This window comes from Melanerpes formicivorus, unplaced genomic scaffold, assembly GCF_026170545.1.
Source record: "Melanerpes formicivorus ecotype bairdi unplaced genomic scaffold, bMelFor1.0.p_v2 SCAF_23, whole genome shotgun sequence".
In the NCBI taxonomy this organism is placed as follows: Eukaryota; Metazoa; Chordata; class Aves; order Piciformes; family Picidae; genus Melanerpes; species Melanerpes formicivorus.
Window position 1 is genome coordinate 2,298,311 of NW_027142375.1, and position 19,295 is coordinate 2,317,605.

General features: G+C 44.5%; 1 protein-coding gene across 2 annotated transcripts in view; it reads right to left on the bottom strand.

Annotated features, from left to right (window-relative positions):
• RAB5A (RAB5A, member RAS oncogene family) overlaps positions 1–17,702 on the bottom strand; it is a 24,252-nt gene extending 6,550 nt beyond the window's left edge. The window contains exons 1-5 of one of the 2 annotated variants that reach the window (XM_068152320.1): positions 17,496–17,702; positions 9,788–10,038; positions 6,001–6,152; positions 4,438–4,560; positions 1,289–1,382 (exon numbers count right to left, since the gene is read on the bottom strand). In XM_068152320.1, coding sequence (XP_068008421.1) covers positions 1,289–1,382; positions 4,438–4,560; positions 6,001–6,152; positions 9,788–9,950 — 532 coding nt within the window. In that variant the 5' untranslated portion in view covers positions 9,951–10,038; positions 17,496–17,702. Of the gene's footprint in view, positions 1–1,288; positions 1,383–4,437; positions 4,561–6,000; positions 6,153–9,787; positions 10,039–17,487 lie in introns of both variants that reach the window. The other variant, XM_068152321.1, reaches the window with a different exon arrangement.
• Positions 17,703–19,295: the final 1,593 nt, after the last annotated feature.

Here is a 19,295-nt window from a genome sequence, read left to right on the forward strand (position 1 = left end):
CCAGGTTTTCATTGGACATTTTCAACAAGATACAAAATGCACCTTTCAAACATCTGAATTTAAAAACTGGACCAGAACAGAGCATTGACCATTTCTGTATCACTAAATGCAGGCCTACCTCCAACATTTATGAGACAAATTACTTTCTACTTGTACAATTATGTGGGGTTTTTCCCCCTGCCAAATATTTATAGTTAATCTGAAGCAAGTACTTGTTATAAAGTGTTGCTGTAGTGGTGATTTAATTGGAGTTGCAGCTGCTGGAAGCACACCACAAACTGACCTTCTACTTCAGTAACTTGCAAAGGGGGTATGACCTCTTTAGCAACATTTACTTTTGCAAGCCATGCTGTTTGTCACAAAAAGAAATGGGATAGAGAAGTCACTGTAGTCTAAAATAAACAGGTCTAAATAAGGTGTTTTGACACCAGACAGTACTAATTCCCAGTAGCAGAGCCACCTCTGTGGCTAAGGTTATCACCAAATAGGTTGCTGACTAGACTGAAAGTCATTTTTTCCCCCTCTTCCACTATCAAAATGTTCTTACTGACAAAATGCAATGTTGTGTGCCAATGGAATTCCCAAGGCTTTCTTAGCAACCAGTAACTCACCATTACCTATCAGCATCTTTACAGAAATCCCCAAGATTACAAGAGGGATAAAAACACATCAGTGAATTTGCTTTCCACATGAAGTGTTCTGTACTCATACTTGGACATGCAATTTAAGCACACCTTTTGCAGTTCAGATAGTAGCACTGTCCCAGGCTCTACATCTACCCAAGGCAGTGTGGAACCTTCTGTAACCAACATGCCATCACCAGGCATGTATTTGTACTCTTCCACTTGCATTCTTGCAGTGAATTTGCTTAACAAATGCCAAGTACATCTTACACTTAAGAAAAGCTGGGTAAAGGTATACCTCAAGGTATAGGTAACCAAAGGACACCTAAAGGTGTCTTTTTGCATGTAACAATGGAATATGCTTGAACTTGAAGCAGCACAAGTTCTCAATCATGGATCAAAACAGGTACACAGAACTTGCTGAGAGAAGTCAAAAGTAACTCAGCATAGCTCTTCAAAGTTATTTCAAGTGCTCTTGACAGGAGATGTGTGCAACTGTGCTTCAAATAAGTTTATCTGACTGCAGAACATGGGAAAGGCCTAAGAAAACTTTAGTGCCAGAAGTCATTTACATGAAAAGCAAAGATCTGGGGGTAGGAAAATTGTGAGGGTCTGAATCTCCTGAGAAGAGCTCCCTTCAGTTCTGAGTTTGTTCACGAACTCACCAATCGCCATGAATATTTCATTAACGTTCATAGATGTTTTGGCAGATGTCTCCATGAACAGTAAGCTGTTGTCATCTGCATAAGCCTGTGCTTCCTGGAAGTTAAAACCATAGGCATTACTTCATTAGATGAAATACAAAACTTGTACAACCATCACAAATGGCACTTTTATTGCTACTAAGGAACAACTTCTATGCCATTCAGATGGAAAGTCTGCTGAACCATTGGTGTGACGTGTTACTCATCAGCTGTGAAGAAGTTACAATTCAATAGAGCAGCTGAGCATGTAGCACATCAGAGGGCTGGAGCATCTGTCCCATCAGGACAGACTGAGGGAGTTGGGGCTGCTCAGTCTGGAGAAGAGAAGGCTCCAAGGAGACCTTATTGTGGCCTTCCAGTATCAGAAAGGAGCTAACAGAAAGCTGGGGAGGGACTTTTTAGGGTGTCAGGGAGTGATAGGACTGAGAGGAATGGAATAAAACAAGAAGTGGGTAGATTGAGATTGGATGTTAGGAAGAAGTTCTTCCCCATGAGGGTGGTGAGACACTGGCACAGGTTGCCCAGGGAGGTGGTGGAAGCCTCATCCCTGGAGGTTTTGAAGGCCAGGCTGGATGTGTCTCTCAGCAACCTGCTGTAGTGTGAGGTGTCCCTGCCCATGGCAGGGGGGTTGGAACTGGATGATCCTTGAGGTCCCTTCCAACCCTAACAATTCTCCTGATTCTATGTTAAAAATCCTTACTCATCTTGAAAGCAACCAGATGCAAAAGAACAATCTCAGGCAAAAATAACTATTTATTCCAAAGACACCAGCTGTGACCTCAGGAGCAAATAAGCTTCAGACACAATCACCTAATGGCACAAAGTGTCTTATTATGCTGGCAAGGTAGCCTTGTTTGTGAACTGTCTTGAATCTTCCAACCATCGAGGCAGATGGATCAAAGCAGTTTCATTATGCTGACAGAAATTCACCACTTTAAAACAAGCACAATATGAAATATCTTGCCACCTCACCTCCATGTGCAGTCTGAATAGGGGTTTGAAATGCAGCTTTTAGGAAGTTTCCTGTTTTTTTGCCACGTTTCCTGTCAGCCAGTTCAGCTGAGAATCCCCAGCTTCTTACAGTTATGTAACAGGATCTTGGAAGAGACCTCCAGAGATCATCAAGCCCAAGCCCCCTGCCAGAGCAGGACCATAGACTCTCACACAGGTCACACAGGAATGCATCCAGATGGGCCTTGAAAGTCTCCAGAGAAGGAGACTCCACAACCTCTCTGGGCAGCCTGTTCCAGTGCCCTGCAGCCCTCACAGTGAAGAAGTTTCTCCTCACATTGAGGTGGAACCTCCTGTGCTGGAGTTTATATCCACTGCCTCTGCATTCAGCTGGAAACCTACAAAAAAGTCAAACCACTAATACCTATGATGAAAAAAATCTGCAGCATCCTGTATTAAGTGCCTTTTGCCAAGTTCTATGCAACTGTACCAGAGAACACATTAAGAAATGTGCAGAAATGTAAAAGGTGCTTTGTAATTGGTTGTCAAGCCTGCAAGGAGCTCAGAAATCCTTTAACAATCCTCTGAGCATTGAAAACAAATAGGAAGACTGTAATTGTACTAAAAAATAAAGGTAGTTCTACTACACAATTCCATTTCATTCAGCTTTTGACTGCACATCTGCAGCAATTTGCAGTTAAATACCACAAATTTCAACCAAAAGTTCAAGAGGGACAGGGAGCTACTGGAGAGAGTCCAGTGCACAGCCACAAAGATGACTAGGGGAGCAGAACATCTTCATGTGGAGAGCCTGAGGAAGCTGAGGGCTCTTTAGCTTGGAGAGGAGGAGCCTGAGGGTGACCTCATCCATGTGTATAAATATGTAATGGGTGAGTGCCAAGAGGCTGGAGCCAGGCTCTGCTGGGTGATGCCCAGTGCCAGCACAAGGGGCAGTGGTGGAAGCTGAGGCAGAGGAAGTTCCACGGGAACATGAAGAATAATTTTTTTCCCTGTGAGGCTGACAGAACAATGGCACAGGCTGCCCAGGGGGTTGTGGAGCCTCCCTCTCTAGAGATACTCAAGACCCGCCTGGATGCCTTCCTGCGAGATCTGCTCTAGGTGCTCCTGGTCTGTCAGGGGGGGTTGGACTGGATGATCCCTTCAGGTCCTTTCCAGTCCCTGACATTCTGTGCACTTTTCACACAGCACAAAGATCCCACACCTTTGTTACAACTGACACAGAATTCTGGCAGAGGAACACTGCTAACCTTCAAGGTCCAGCTCAGAGTTACAAAAGCAGTGTCTCACACAGTGACATCAAATACATATTAAAACTGTAAAGAGGATTTGTGACTAATAAATACAATCTTAATTCAATCAAATCATGAACAGATCAGAACTCTCTGCTGTAGGTTTTATTTGCCTTGGAAGCTACCTTCTGATAACCTGCTTAAACTTTCTAGACTATAAACTGTAATGGTGAGAGCACAGATGAATATCCACAACACAAACAAAAGAACAGTGCTGTGAAAAGCACAATCAAAGCCAGAGATTCAACAGTACAGCCTAAGGAAGCTAAGCACATCAATCAGCTTTGTATCATGCAATGATCACAATTCTCCTGCTGACAAGTCAAAGAGAACGGTTTGCACTGGGAGTTACTGCTACACTCCAGTTGCTGGTAATTTAGACAGGAAGGGGTCACATCAAAGAACAGAAATTCAATTAGCCTTAAAGATAGGCAAATAAATTAGCTATTACTCAAAGTCAAACTTAATGATACAAAAGTCTATAGCTACATCTCACTTGTACAGAAATAGACTTAGCAGTGGCATGGATAATTTAATTAGTCTCAGTGGATGGTCGTATTTCACGCGTGACCTCTGTAACCACTAACCAGGCTGTGCAGACAAGCTCCTTGCTTTATTTGCTTTCTACTAAAGACAACCAAAGAAACCCAACAACAACCAAAAAACCAAAACCCAAACAAGACAAAACAAACACACACCCAAAAATATTCCCACAAGCCACCAAACCAAAACACCAACACCAAACCCACACCACAAATAACCCCAAAGAAACACAAAGCCTCCCACCAAACAAACAAACAAACTGAAAAGAGAAGAAGCTGTTTCTGTCAGCACAAATTATGCACATACCTGGAAATCCACAGCTCTTTTGTTAGCTAGATCAGCTTTGTTTCCTGCTAAAGCTATTACAATGTTAGGACTTGCTTGTCGCTGAAGTTCTTTGACCCAGTTTTTCGCTCTCGCAAAGGACTCCTGTTAATGATTGCAAAGTGATGCAACTGAGTTTTATCATCCTTTTGTACTCACCTATTATCCCAAGCTCTCTGTTACCTACCCATCAGGCAAAAGGCCAATACAAGGCTGCTGCCTTGGTCCAAAGGCACACTCCAACTTGCCAACTGAGCTTTTAAAATGAAACATTCCCATTTAAGCGCTCAAGTGTGCTTAGTTTGGGCACTGCTGATAAAGCAGGTAAAGATAGGAAGATCTTTATGTGGACAGCCAAGAAAGAGATGCAGTTAAGAAAGAGGGAAGGATTAAAAGAGGAATTCTAATTTCTCCTCTAGAAGAATTGAGTTTATTAAAAGGACCTCAAAACACTTCCTAACCTCTGAGCACTTTGCATTATGGTATAGGGTTTCTGGGGTTTTCTTGGAGGGTTTGGCTACTGAAGTTTCACTTTACCAAAGCCAAGGGAAGCTTATCTGTTCTAAATTCAAGTAAGAAATTAAGTAATCCTAGGCTTTGGTCTCAATGGCTTGTGCTGTCTTTCCAGGCCTCACACATAACCTGCTATACCACAACATTAATGTCTCTCACCACCAGACACAGACTGCCCCAGCAATGTGGTGACAGTAACGGCTCAGTTCTGGTGAAATGATTTAAAGGGGAGATTGAAACACTTCTGCATCAGAATTTGCTTCCTCTCTCTCTCTTTTAATAAACAAGCCCCTAGAAATGTGCTTTTGCAGAGAGGCATGTACAGATAGAATTTAACATTGCATAGTCCAACATGAAACAAGCAACCCAGTGAAAGATGTCCCTGCCCCATGGCAGGGGGGATTGGACTAGATGACTGTGGTGGGTTGCAATTCCCCCCCAACATTAGCTTTGCCAGGCTAACTCAGTTGAAAGCCAACTGAAGCTGCATTTACAAGCAAAACTACAATCTACAAGGGAATGCAATGAAAAAGTACAATATATACAGGATTTCCACTATTCACAGTTAACAAACAACACCAGAACCCCCCTGGTCAGAGGCCAGGAGAGCTGCCTCTCTGCCCCACTACCCCCTGTCCAAAAGGGAGAAAGGAGCAGAGAAAAAGTAGTTGTTAGACTTCACCAAAACAATGCAGTCAAGGTCAAGCAGAAGCAGGGTCAGTATCCCCTAGAGCAACGAAGCGAGCAGAGAAGTCCCCAGAGTGTTTTGGTACCAGCAGCCTCGTGGTAGGTCTCTCCCCAATGGCATTATCTTTATTTTCCTTTTCCACACCCAGGAGTGATTTATTTACATTTTTCTACTTTTCTGCTCGAAATCTGTAACCACATTTTAGAGGCATAGCCTAAAACTCCCACCACAATGACCTCCAAAAGGTTCTCTCGGATGAGTGGCTCCACCCGAGTCAGTGCGGAGAAGGAGAGGCGAGGGCAAGGCTGCTGAGGTGCCCGTCCCCCCCGGGCCCGAGCACTTACCTCGTTTGTGATGTCGTATACCACGATGGCTGCCTGTGCTCCTCTGTAGTACATGGGGGCTAAACTGTGGTACCGCTCCTGCCCAGCTGTGTCCCAGATCTCAAACTTTACCGTCGTATCGTCGAGACACACCGTCTGGGTTAGAAAAGCAGCTACAAGAGAGACACGGGTGCTGAAACCAGACATCTGCTCATGTCCATGCACTCTCACAAAACTTATCTTCAGGGAGATGGAAATTATTGCCTTGAACAATGCAAGCCTGCTATTGAGCAGGTTTGTGGTAAGCTTTAGTTGAAAGACAGTAGCTGATCAAGACAACAGTGATTTAAACCACCAGCCTTCCCTCACTTTAAAGACAGAGGGCAATAATTGGAAAGAATTCTTCTTTTCAGCTTTCCTAAGGGTGAACCTGAGCAACCACAGGCCGCCTCTTAAATCTCCTAGATCCATTTCTTCCTGCTTTGACAGGCTATAGAGTACCAATTACAGCATCCCATCATGCTGTAATTCAACAGTTCTGATATTCACAGTATCTACATTACTTGAGTAAGTATCCCAAAGCCATGATTTGCAGCTTCTGAAAGCTCCACCTTAGCTAACTGGCAGAGAAGGAAGAATCACATCTCAGAAGTACCCTGCTCTTACAGCAGCAGTCTTTTCCATTTTGCAAGTGATCTCAAGAACTAATTGCCACGCAATTTGAACAGCCTCAAGAAAACTTGCATCCCTTGCCACAAATAATAGTCTTTTAATTGCATAAAACCATAAGCAACTTATCACAAGACTTCAAATAATTACTCCTAGTGAAGATTGTTGATTCATATTAAGGCACCCATGGGAAATAGGGAGCTAAGGAGCCATATTATAAAACTAAGCTGGAATATCAAAGGTTTCTTGAGGGGAAAAGAAAAACACACAAGCAAGACTGCCTTCTACTGCATTCTCTTAACCCTTTGAGTTTTAATTCAGCCATCTGCTCTACTTCAGCTTTTGAAGTTGAAAAGTAACCCCAGACTGTCACAGTGGGCTGACAAGCTATCTTGTTTACCTGCTTTATGGTCACATTGTTTACCCAGCGCGTAGATAGCAGAAAATGAACAATTCCCAGCATTTAGATGAAAGTTTGAGCAACCCAGCATAAATGCTTGGTGGGGTTTCTCCAGTCATGACAGACGTTTTAGTGAAATACTATGGGCTGCAACTACCTTTCTCCTTGCACAAACAAAGTAGTTTGAGGCCTTCTACTTGATGAAATGCTAAGGGAAGCCTCCCTAGGTGGCTGAACTAGGGACCCTCAGCACTAAGCATATTCAGAGATTGTGGTCTGTTTAAATCAAATGCCTGAAGAGGCACTGAGCCCATTCAGAATCTGATTCAACAGTTGGAGAGCTAGGCCTTCTCTCTCCACCCACCACAAACCCTTGCTTACTTGAGATGTTACCATGTCCCACATACTCCAAGAAATGACAGCCTATGAATCATTCCAAAACTGCTACAACTTTCAACTTCACTTATTACAGTAAGCCAACAGCAAGTCAACTGTGCTTTATAAAGGACACTAACTACCATCAAGAAGCCAACTAGTTAGCTGCTCAGGTGTTCCTGCTTCAGGATATTAGCATCCATCACAGATGAGCAGGCAGGTTGGAGAAGGTAAAGGCTTTGATGTTTCAATATTCAATGACCCTAAGTCTCTCTAAATGCTAAATACCCAAGCACTGGCAGAACAAGCTCCTCCTGGTGGCCCCCTAGCCAGCCCAGAATCACAATAAAAAAGCCCACCATACATTCCCCATCAGACTAAGGGCTTCCTTCTGAGAACCAGCTCAATATTGTGTTTATAAAAGATAGACAAAGAGATTAAAACAAGTGGAATTTGAAGTTCTTGCTGGCATTACTCTCTTGAAAGGAAGAATGTATCTACACTCTATAAATGAAAGGATGTCTTCAGAAAGAGAAACAAAACACATGTTTTATTCTGTGACATCCTCCTCTTTTTATCAAAAAGGACATTCAACCACCACAAAATGCCAGTTAATTTCTGAAACAAGCTGTGTTAATTATCTGAAATCTTATCCTTAACAGCCATACTTTTGTCTTAAGCAGCTAACAGGCCAGTCAGAGGTGGGGGTGCCTAGTTATCAAACACCACCGTGTGACACGTCCACCTTTAACTGAGTCCTTTCAGATGTCTGAACTCAGCTTCACAATGCACACAAGTCTCTCTCTTTCATAAGCAAATGATGCCTTAGGTAACCACAAGCTAGACAGCTTTTTCCATAGAGAACTTTTCCTGCATTCCAACATTACTGCACTCAGCACCTCTCAGCTGCATCATATGGCATTTCCTTGTTTCAATTTTATTACAGAAGAGCCATAAGTTAATAGAGAGATTACACTGCACTCTAGATATCTGAACTTGAATTTATGACTTGGTTAAACTTTGGATAGGCTTTAAATGGTGTAATGGAGCGTGTGTTATCCCTGGTTCTACCCAGGCACTAAAACAAGGGGGAAAAACAACACAAAGAAGGAAGTTAAATGGATGGGAGGTTGCTGGAATGAAACAATTCATTTCACTTGAAATAAAGTGTTTTCAAAACTAAAAATCACATTGACATTGGGAAGGTAATTCCCTACAAATCTTTCAGAATGCCCTCCCATGTTACCACAGATATAATACAGAATACAATACAGAACCCCTTTCATACTAACACTTGCTCTAAAGCCATTATAAAATACAGAAAGCCAAAAGCAAGCATTAGTAAGACTAAGTCTTCCAGGAGAAGAAAAGCAGTTCTCCGTTTCTGTTGCCAGATGTACAAAACAAACACATGTAGCAGCTAGAAACAGGGCACAAAAACGATGCACTGGAATTCAGCTTGCATTTATTCTTGTGAGGTTTGTTTCATTTGTGTTTGATTTCAACAACTACTCGTGTCTAAGGACACACACAGACCACTGAGAGGGAATTTCATGGATATTAGACTGATCCATGCAAGCCAGAAGAGAGACTATTAGAGGATATTTATCAATCCATAACAATCCATACTTTTTTAAAAAGTATGCATGCCACTGGGTAGGTTTAGGGTAAGTTTAAGCTTACTGTAGGAGGAGAACAGCTCAAAGCACAACCAACCTCAACATACAATACACAGCAGAAGACACCTGCCAGGCAGGTGGAGAGTGGGATACAAATCTGTTCCCAGCTAGAAAGATTTTTCTCCAACCCAAGTAGCCAGCACTTGTTTTGTCTGAAGCCACAAAATGCCAAACCAGCAAGCTGAATTCTGTGCTTGCTAACAAACAAAAGCATATCCAGAAATGCAGCAAGTTCTCCCAAAGCAAAAGCAAAGCCAGGGTGCATAAATGACAACACAAAGGCTTTCTGGCAGCTGCAGCACTGTTTTCATACCAACTAAGTTCTTAACTCCTATTCAACATTAATTATTTCATAATTAATTCATTAACTCATGTTTCATGCATGAAGCACAGAGCACAATTAGAACAGCCACACACCACCCACAGACAAAATGCCCCATCAAGCCCAGTGTTCAAAACTCTGAGGTCCAAGCACACATTTCCTTTCTCCTCTTGACACGGGTGTTTCCTACAGCTCTCTGCCAACCACTACTGTTAGCTTACAAAGTATAGTTCTCAATTAAGAGACATAGGCCCAGATTTGATCCTTGCTGTCAGTCACACATTTCAGAAGTGCCATTACACTCGAGGGTGTCAAGGGCAAGGCCATTATAAACTCAACAGATTAAGAGGATAATTTTCTCACCTCCAATTGTACTTTCTTGAAACTCGTGGAACTGTCCTTTTACAAAACGAAGCACCAAACTTGATTTGCCAACTGCAGACTCTCCTAAAAGTACTAATTTGAACTGGCAAATTTTATTTCCAGCATTTGGCCCATTGGGTCTTGTTGCTCCTCGATTAGCCATGTCCAAATTAGAAAGAAGTCCTTTGTTTCAAGCTCTCAAAAGCAAGTTCCAGGATTCAGATCTCTGCAATACTTCTGCCAGTAACAACCTGTTTATGAAAAGACAGTGGGTGGTATTAGATTTACAAAGCCAGTGAGAAAAATCCAATTCACCAAAGCAATCTGCATTACAGGTAACTTATCCAATACCCAATAGCCCAGAGTATTGTTACTGTCACTGTCAAGATGTCAAATATAGGGGGAAAAAAAAGTATCTATGACAAGTGAACCAGTTACATTCTTCAATACCTAGTTAAAGCTCCAAATTAGGACATTATAAATACAATTAGGTTTCTTCTTGCAACACTTAAAATCATAGAATTGTTAGGGTAGGAAGGGACCTCAAGGATCAGCCAGTTCCAACCTTGCTGCCATGGGCAGAGACACCTCACACTACAGCAGGTTGCTCAGAGACACATTCAGCCTGGCCTTCAAAACCTCCAGGGATGAGGCTTCCACCACCTCCCTGGACAACCTGTTCCAGTGTCTCACCACCCTCATAGGGAAGAACTTCCTAACATCCAATCTGAATCTACCCATTTCTAGTTTTGCTCCATTCCCCCTAGTCCAATCACTCTCTGACACCCTAAGAAGTCCCTCCCCAGCTTTCTTGTATCTCCCTTCAGATACTGGAAGGCCACAATAAGGTCCCCTTTGGAGCCATCTCTTCTCCAGAATGAACAACCCCAACTCTCTCAGTCTGTCTCCATAGCAGAGCAGCTCCAGCCCTCTGCTTATCCTCATGGCCCTTCTCTGGACTTCCATCTCTTATTTGTTAACCTATCAAGACTCAAGTGTAACACAACAGATTCAGATTGTCACATTCTTGGTAGAACATACAATGACAAGACATAAGACTGTTTTCCCATCCTTCTGCTATTGCTAAGCAGTGTTTCAAGCTCAGCCCCACTGATCAATGTTACAGTTGAGAAACTCAATCACATCAAACTCTGTGCAAGTATACTTCATCAATTCACTTGGCTCATGTATATCAAATGCAACTTCCTTAAAAGTACAGAGGAGTACATCTGTACAAATGTATACATTTGTAAATCATTAACATCTTCTCTAGATAACACCTGTAGCTTGAGAAGCCAAAACACAAAGTCTTCCATAGGTAGAAAATGGATTGTCTTGACTGGCAAGATTGCTTTGTGCAAACCATCATACTAACACATCCTAGCAGATCACTACTCACAGCAGAGATCTTTGTTAAAAACAAAGATGAAGAGTACCTATTCCTTATTCTACCTACTCTTCTTTAAAACTCTTAGGAAAAAAAATCATAGGATTTATTGATATGGAGAGGGCAGACTCTGGAGTCTTCTGGTATCCCTTTTGAGCCTAAGATTTATGCTTTTACATGATTAACAGGAGAGACTAAATCTTTACAGACAGACATTTCTGTATGAAAGGCTGGCAGATTCATTTTCTGGATTCTCTTTCCTCCCAGTTCCCAAAACAAAATTCCAAGGGAGCCCACAGGAAATACAACTAAGTGATGGTCATTCACCTCTCAGCCAGCCATCTGCTTTTGTGGTCATGCTAGAAAAACTCAACCAAAGAAAGAAAATCATAAAGCAGCTGGCAACTTTGTCCTACTCCAGCTGATTATTTACTTGAATTATGCAGACTTGGTGGGCATAGTTTTCCCAGAATGCCACTTCATAGCACATTGTCCTGACCCAGAAAATGGCTTTAATGCCTATGTTGCTCAAAGGCAAGGAAAGCCACCCCTTTCAAACTACCTCTTGTTTGTAAAGCAAGTAATAGTCTTCAGCCATCTTCCCATTTAAGCCATTTAGCACATGTATCAGGCACTTCAGCATTAAGTCTCCTCCTGAACACCCCTTCTGTAAACTCAACACAAGTCCTGAACAATCTTTTCTGGAAGGTGCTAACACTCTAGCAGAGCTCCAGCCTCCACTCCATGCTGCTGTTTCCTATACTCCTTGTATGTTTAGCTTGTTCCAGGTAGAATATTCCAATCCTGCAGTTATCCTTGTCTATCCTGAGCTTGTGTCCCATTTGTCATAACATCCTTAAAGCAACATTTGTACCAAACTTTAGTGTCCTGGTTTGAGGCCAGACAGATCCTCTGTCTCCCCTGAGAGGGGCAAAGGAACGACACTCACTCAAATGGATTGCAAAAGTGATGAGAAGTTTAAATGGAAAAGCAGTGTTTTACAGAAGCTACAAAGCATAGTGGCAAAGATACCCCAAAGCATACAGAGTCCCTTCCAGCACACCCAAAAGTCAAAACACTTCCCTTCTTCCCACCTGAGGGTACACCCAAACACATACACATACACCCCCCCCCCCCACCCCCCCCCCCGCAGCTAGGCTGGTCCGGTCTGAGACTGCCTGCTCTGCCTCCCCCACCTCCCCCCCCAAAAGCATAAGGCTTAGCCAGGCCTAAGAGACCTTGAGATACTTCCCCAGCATTACCTGATAGGGAGCATCTCCCACGGGAGCAGCAAGGGAAGACAGAGGAAGAGAATGACTGCAGGTGGATTTATAGGGTGCAGGATTTATGGGTATGAAATAGGCTGTTTCCTGTGTCCACCTTACTGGGTTGGGCACTCAGGACACTGGAAGTGTAACTCATGTGGCAGTCCAGGAATCACCCAGCCTAACCTGCCACACTTTAGTTATATGCTCCAGCAAACACATTCTCTCCCTGGGGTCCACTTTCCTGTTTCTATGAAGCAAAAGCCTCTGCATACCCTACCACCGTTCTGAACACCACTGCAATCAAATGCTACTACTCTTACACATGGATTTTGGTTGAGTATTTTTGACTACAGGAACAGATCCAGTTACTTTAAAAACACCACACCTCCCATTCTTACAGCATAAACCAGCTGATGCACAGCTGGTGCACACTGGCTCTCAGTCAGGTCTTCTTCCCCCTGTATCATGTGCTGCTGAAATACACTTCAGAAGTGATGGAGCACCTTGGGCAAAGATGCAGCGACAAGAGTTAATCTCTGCCTAACTGGAGTGCAAGAAAGCAAGGAGCAGGCAAGGCACACCCAAAGGACAGGTAGCTCAGAATACTGGCAGCCATTTGTTTATCCTTTCTCTTCAAAAGTAACGGAGACAATTCAGTTATTTCTGGTCTAAAATGAAATGCATCTGTTTGCTGAGGCACCCCAGCACATTGGAGCATCCATGGGATAATTTAAAGTCCTTTTAACAGTAATTCATGCCATGTTTTTCCTAGGCTCTGGAGCATTAATAAAGACATAAGGACTACATCCAACAACTATGTGAGTTAGAAATTCTGAGCAAGTGACTTCTAGATGAAGCACAGTGAAGGAAAATCAACCTACTACACTGGTGAGTTGCTGTGACTACTTTTCTTGCTTGCTGTTTCCTATGGTGAGAGCAAAGGGAGGTATGACAAAGATAGACAAGACTGATTTAACTCCTATCTCCTCGTTTCAGTGAGCCATTCACAGATTTCAGCTGCTCAGATTAGTGTCACTTACAAGACATGAATTACCACCTCTTGCAAAACTCCTTCAGAAAGCAAAGCTGAAACAGGCTGTCAAGAAAAATGGCCAACTCAACTTCTGTAGGTGACCAAGCTACAGAAGCTGTAGTTATCACAGAACTTCAAAGTTTACAACTTCACAACATACTTCCCCTCACCAGAAACCATTCTTGACATTCAAATACCATGTAGGAAACTAAGCAGCTGTCTAGCTGACAGAGATCACACTACCTAAGAGGAGGGCCATCAAGTCCCAGGAATCTACTGCAAACATCATTCATTCAACAGTCACAGCAGAAGATCTAACGACTTAGTAGAAAAGCCTGCTACAATCATACCATTTACTTTTTAACAGCTCAGGATAAAAAAAGCCTGAGAGAGCACATACAGATGTTTTCATGCATGGAATGAGTCACTCACATCTAGTCTAAGTGTGTCTGTAAATAAAATACTGAAGTTTCAAGTAACATTGAAACTATTCAGTAAGTTTGCAACATGTCAGCATGCTGGCATTAAAAAAAGATGAGGAAAGATTTCCTTCTTTCTGAACAGAATCCTAGAATTGTTTTGTTGGGAAAAGACCTCTAAGACCATGTCCAACCATCAGCCTAACATCACCATGGTCTTTAAAGCATGCCCTGTCTACATGGTTTTTGAACACCTCCAGGGACAGGGACTCCACCACCTCCCTGGGGAGCCTGTTCCAATGCCTGACAACTCTTTCACTAAAGAAATTGTTCTTAATATCCAACATAAACATCCCCTGGCACACTCTGAGGCCATTTCCTCCTATTCTATGACTTGATACCAGGGAGAGGAAACCAAAACTCATCTCTCAATAACCTCCTTTCAAGTAGTTGTAGAGAGCAACAGGGTTTCCCCTCAGCCTCCTTTTCTCCAGGCCAAGCAATCTCAGTTCCCTCAGTCACTCCTCCCAAGACTCATTCTCCAGACCCTTCACCAGCTTTATTGCCTTTCTCAGGACATGCTCCAGCAGCTCAATGTCCTTCTTACTGTGAGGGGCCCAAAACTGAGCACAGCAGCCGAGGTGTGGTTTCACCTGTAGTACCTCCAGGAGCACAATCACTTCTCTGGTCCTGCTTGTCACACTATTCCTAATACTGGCCAGGATACTGTTGGCCTTCATGACCACCTGAGAACACTGCTAGCTCATGTTCAGGGTCAACCAAGGTCCTTTTCCAGCCTAGTTTCCAGTCACTCTGCCCCAAGCCAAAAGCATTCCTGGGGTTGTGACCAAAGTGCAGCACCAGGCACCTGGCCTAAGAAGCGGTACTACAGTTTGACACTGCCATTGCAGAAGGTTTTTAGCTTGTTCTTTTCACACTTGTGTGCTGAACATAGCACCTCAAAAGGACTTAAAAGTAGATTCCTATGCTACAGACCCCACACCCACTCAAAGCTTCAGGTCACATGCATTTTCCAGTTCCTTATCTATAAAACACTAGCCTTGAGAACAAGAAAGCACCACAGCAGAGAGGAATACTGTATTCAGGACCCTACACTCGCTCTGCAAAGCTGAGCCATTTCTGACACACCACTGTTGAGACAGTTCTGAACATTTACTGCAAGGATGTAGCAGCCATACCTATTTTTAACCCTTCCCTTACATGAAAATGCCCACTAACATCTCCACTCTTTCCTTTTGCATGCTAAGCAAACTTTGTATTCACTGTGTTTGCACCATGTAAAGAATGAAAACTCTTACTACACATTATATAAAAGCAAGCAGACAACTGCTTGAGTTGAACCAAGATCCTAAACTAATACATGAAAGCTATGCAAGGGAATTGTATAAGAATGCACTGAGGAAAGCACTGTGTAACTTTCTTAGATGGATGGCTTCCTATGGATAGAAGTGAGGGAGATTTGCTGACTATTACATGATTTACAGGGAGAATTTCATCACCTATTCAAAAATAAGGCCCATTTTTCAGTCTTGGGCACTACAAAGACATTGGAACTCCTGTTCAGTATGAACTTCCATTCTTTTTGGTGAATTTCCCCAAAAGGCACAGCAGCTCCATTCCAGAATAACAAACTTTGGAGCACATTATTGGGCAAGCACTGCAGTTAAATCCTACCAAGTAGTTTACCAGCTGCTGGGTATTCTCACCACTCTAGAAGCTGATATATGCTGCTAGATAGTCTTTGTAAAGGAGCTTTATTTACAAAACCCACTCTTTTTTATGTTTTATTATGTTTGAGTCTAAGTATGCTTGAGTCTAAGGTTTTATTATGTTTGAGTCTAAGTACACCACCAGCAGTACTAACCAATACCTACAAACTCACAACTGGATGGGGTAATTCAGTTGTATGAGCATTCTGAGCAGTGCCTGTCTTAAACTACATGGAAGTTCATACACCAGTACCAAAACAACACTAATGGCAAAAGCCAGCCTACTGAAGAGATGAAGACAGCTGACACTGCTCCTACCACAAATGTGATCAAATGCTTTATCAAATAGAAAGACCACCACCACCACCACAACAAAACAATTGGAACACCCTGCCACTTTGATATTTCAGAGTAAATGACAGTGTTTCTTACCACACACACACTCACTACTGTAGTAATTTGTAACCTTTTCACACTTGGAGATGGATCATACCATGCTGAGGCTGCACCATTATCCACTGTCAATTTGTTTACACTGGACTGTCTGGAAGATTTTAAAAGGCACTCCTTGTATTAGGCACTCCTCCTAACCAAGGTTTTGTTATTCCCTTCTAGATTTGGCAGAATTTGTGTGGCATCTTACTGCAGTGTTCAAGGCAGCAATATGCACAGGTATCAAAACACTGGTGGCACAAAAGCCACTTTATATTGAAACATAACAAGACAGGAAGCTAGGCAAGTGAATCAACACAATCACTGCAAAAAACTCATAGGCTTCCATGAAAGCTAACAGCATCTCATGAGCTCATATGAATGATACACAGCACTAATGGCTTTCAAATAAACTAGTTTATCATATAGGAAATGTAAGTAATGATGACTGCACTGCCCTTGTCGCTGGTCATCTCCCTTCAGCCAACATCTATCTTTTCCTGACATTTGTCATTACAGAACAACACCACACAGAAGCAATCCAGATTGCCTGCAACTACCAAATGAGATAAAACAGAGATGCCATGCTTTCTACTTGGTCTGAACACTTAAGTGGAAGAAACTGATTATTTTCAGCTGCTTAGTTAGTTGTTCAGCCTCTCTTTTCTATCCCCAGGCTCTGAAAGAGGCATAAAGTAGTGGAAAAAAATATGAGAATCATCGAAAACGATGAAAGAATAGCCTTGGTTGGCCCTATTGTTGGGAACATTTGATCGTTCTCATACAAGTCAGCTCTCCTACAACATGAGCACACTGATTTGTCCCTCCACCTTACTCCACCTTTCTATCTAGTTCCAAATTAAGTTGTTCGTACAGCATACTCACTATACCAGGCCTGTCGTTGTCCCTCGGCTAGCGACGTGCTGTTTTATTTCCCACCTCATTCACCGTCCCTCTTCCAGACGCAAGTGAAAGGAAAAGCGAGGACCCTATCAGCCAAGCTCCCCTTCCGTATCGCAGGGGCAAGTCGAAGGTAACGATTCTGGCCCTTGCAGCTGAACCCAGCGATAACTGCAACAGAGCCCGCTCTCCGGGGAGGATCCCCGCTCTCTCCTCGACGCGGCCCCTCTCACCCCCGCCGCCACCACCTCCCCTCCCCCGCGGCTCCCTCCCAGGCACAGGAATAAGGGGAAGTGGGAAAATCGGGGGCGCCATTTTGAGACAGGAAGGGAGAGACCAGCCTCTCCTCTTCGTACGCTGGGCTGCCCACCTCGGCAGCCCACACCGAGGCCCAGCATTCCCGCAGGGCCTGCCGACGGTACCCGAGAGACGGCGGCCAGCAGGAGCCCGAACAACAGACGCTCGGTCCCCTTTCCCCGCTCCCCATCAGGGCCCCCCGCGAGCACGGCCCTCCGCCTCGCCACCGCCTACCTCCTCACCTGGCCAGGCCGCGGCGGCCGCCCGTGGAGGAGGGGAAGCCGAGCCGGGGAAACCTGGAGGCGGCGCAGCCACGTCTGTCCGTCCGGCGGGGCTAGCGGGTGAATCGGGGCACGGTGGGTTGGAGGAGGGGGGAAGAGGGGAGGCGGCTCCTCGGCGGGGCGCGGGAGAGGGGTGGGGGCGAGGGGCGGGGGCGCAGCCGTGCCTCACCCAGCCCGCTGCTGACTTCCGCCGCCGCGGCCCTGACCAAAACACACGCACACGTACTTCCGCCGCCGCCACGTCACGGCCCGCACGCGGCATGCGCTTCCGGTGCGCCCTCCCGTCACGTGACCCCCCGTCTCTCCCACCTTTTCCAGCCCTTCCTTTTGTTTTCTGTTCTCCCCCGCTCGGCCCTCACCATGGCAACGCGGAGGGCCGGAGCCCCCTCCGAGCCCCCCTCTCCCCGCTCGCTGTCTCCATGTGCCAGCCCACGCCGGCACGAGGCCGGCCGGACCTCCCTGCCTGCCCCCCCGCCCGCCCCCCGCCTAGCTTCGCTGCCTGGGCTGTAGCTGGGTAAGTGCTGGGAGGTGACGAGTCCGTCCGTCCGCAGCGTGGGAGTTTGGTCCGACTGAGCCCAGGGTGTCCCATGCCTTCTGCTTGTGCTCAGCGCCGAGGAAAAGAGCCTCCGGGGGAGAGCGAGAGTCCGCCGTACCTGTCCGCTAGGGATGGTGGGTGCAGGGCAGCCTGGCGAGCTGGGCATGGGAGCTGGGCATGGGAGCTAGGCATGGGAGCTAGGCATGGGAGCTGGGTGTCACGCAGGCGGAAAAAGCTTGCTTTAATTCTTTAGAAGAACTGGTTCCCCACTCTGAAAGACAAATGGGAATGTAATTATTTAATTAATATTAATTCCCGCCTAACGAGTTCATTCGTATTTAATCATTGGTACAACGCTTGCTTAGAAACTCTGTCGCTGGAAGTACTGAACCAAAATTTGATGTTGCTCTCCTCTGAAAATATCTTTGCCACATGTATTTAACCCGAGCAAAGAATTGTTAGGGAAAGCCTATGGCCGGCGTTGCACAACAGCTGAGACTCCGTTGTGCCACTCATTAATTACATGACTGAAGTGTTAGCTGTCCTGCTCTTCCTGTTGTTGCTGCTTTAGACATATGCTGAGAATAGAAGGAAAGGAATAATTAATCATGTCACAGCCTTCAGTTCATTTTTTTTTTAGGATTATCTCGTTTATGCTGCTTTAGAAATACCTCACTAGGTTTAAAATGTTGTAGGAAGTGGCCTTGTAGGATGAGAGAAATCAACAAATCATAGCTGGCTGCTGTTGTGTTTCCCTTGGTTTGGTCCTTTCTTTCCTTCCCCAGTACAGACATGTCAGTACTTTAAAAATCACTGAAATGAATGGTGGGGAGGAGCTTCTTCACTGCGAGGGTCACAGAGCACTGGAGCAGGCTGCCCAGAGAGGTTGTGGAGTCTCCTCTGGGGACTTTCAAGGCCCATCTGGATGTGTTCCTCTGTGAACTGTGCTTGATTCCATGGTGCTGCTCTGGCATGGGGGTGGGACTCGACGATCTCCAAAGGTCCCTTCAACCTTTAACATCCTGTGTGAATAAAACTAAACTGCTCTTTGTCATCTCTGTCAGTTCTCTTACATGGCCTTTTCCACTGCTAGCAGATTGGTCTCAGAGTAATAATTTACCGCTCTGCTTTACAAGCTAAAGTTAATTGCTTAGATAAATGCTTGGTGTGAGGCAAAAACTTCCCCAACAGTGAAAAAGACTGCTGCTTCTACACCACTCCCAGCG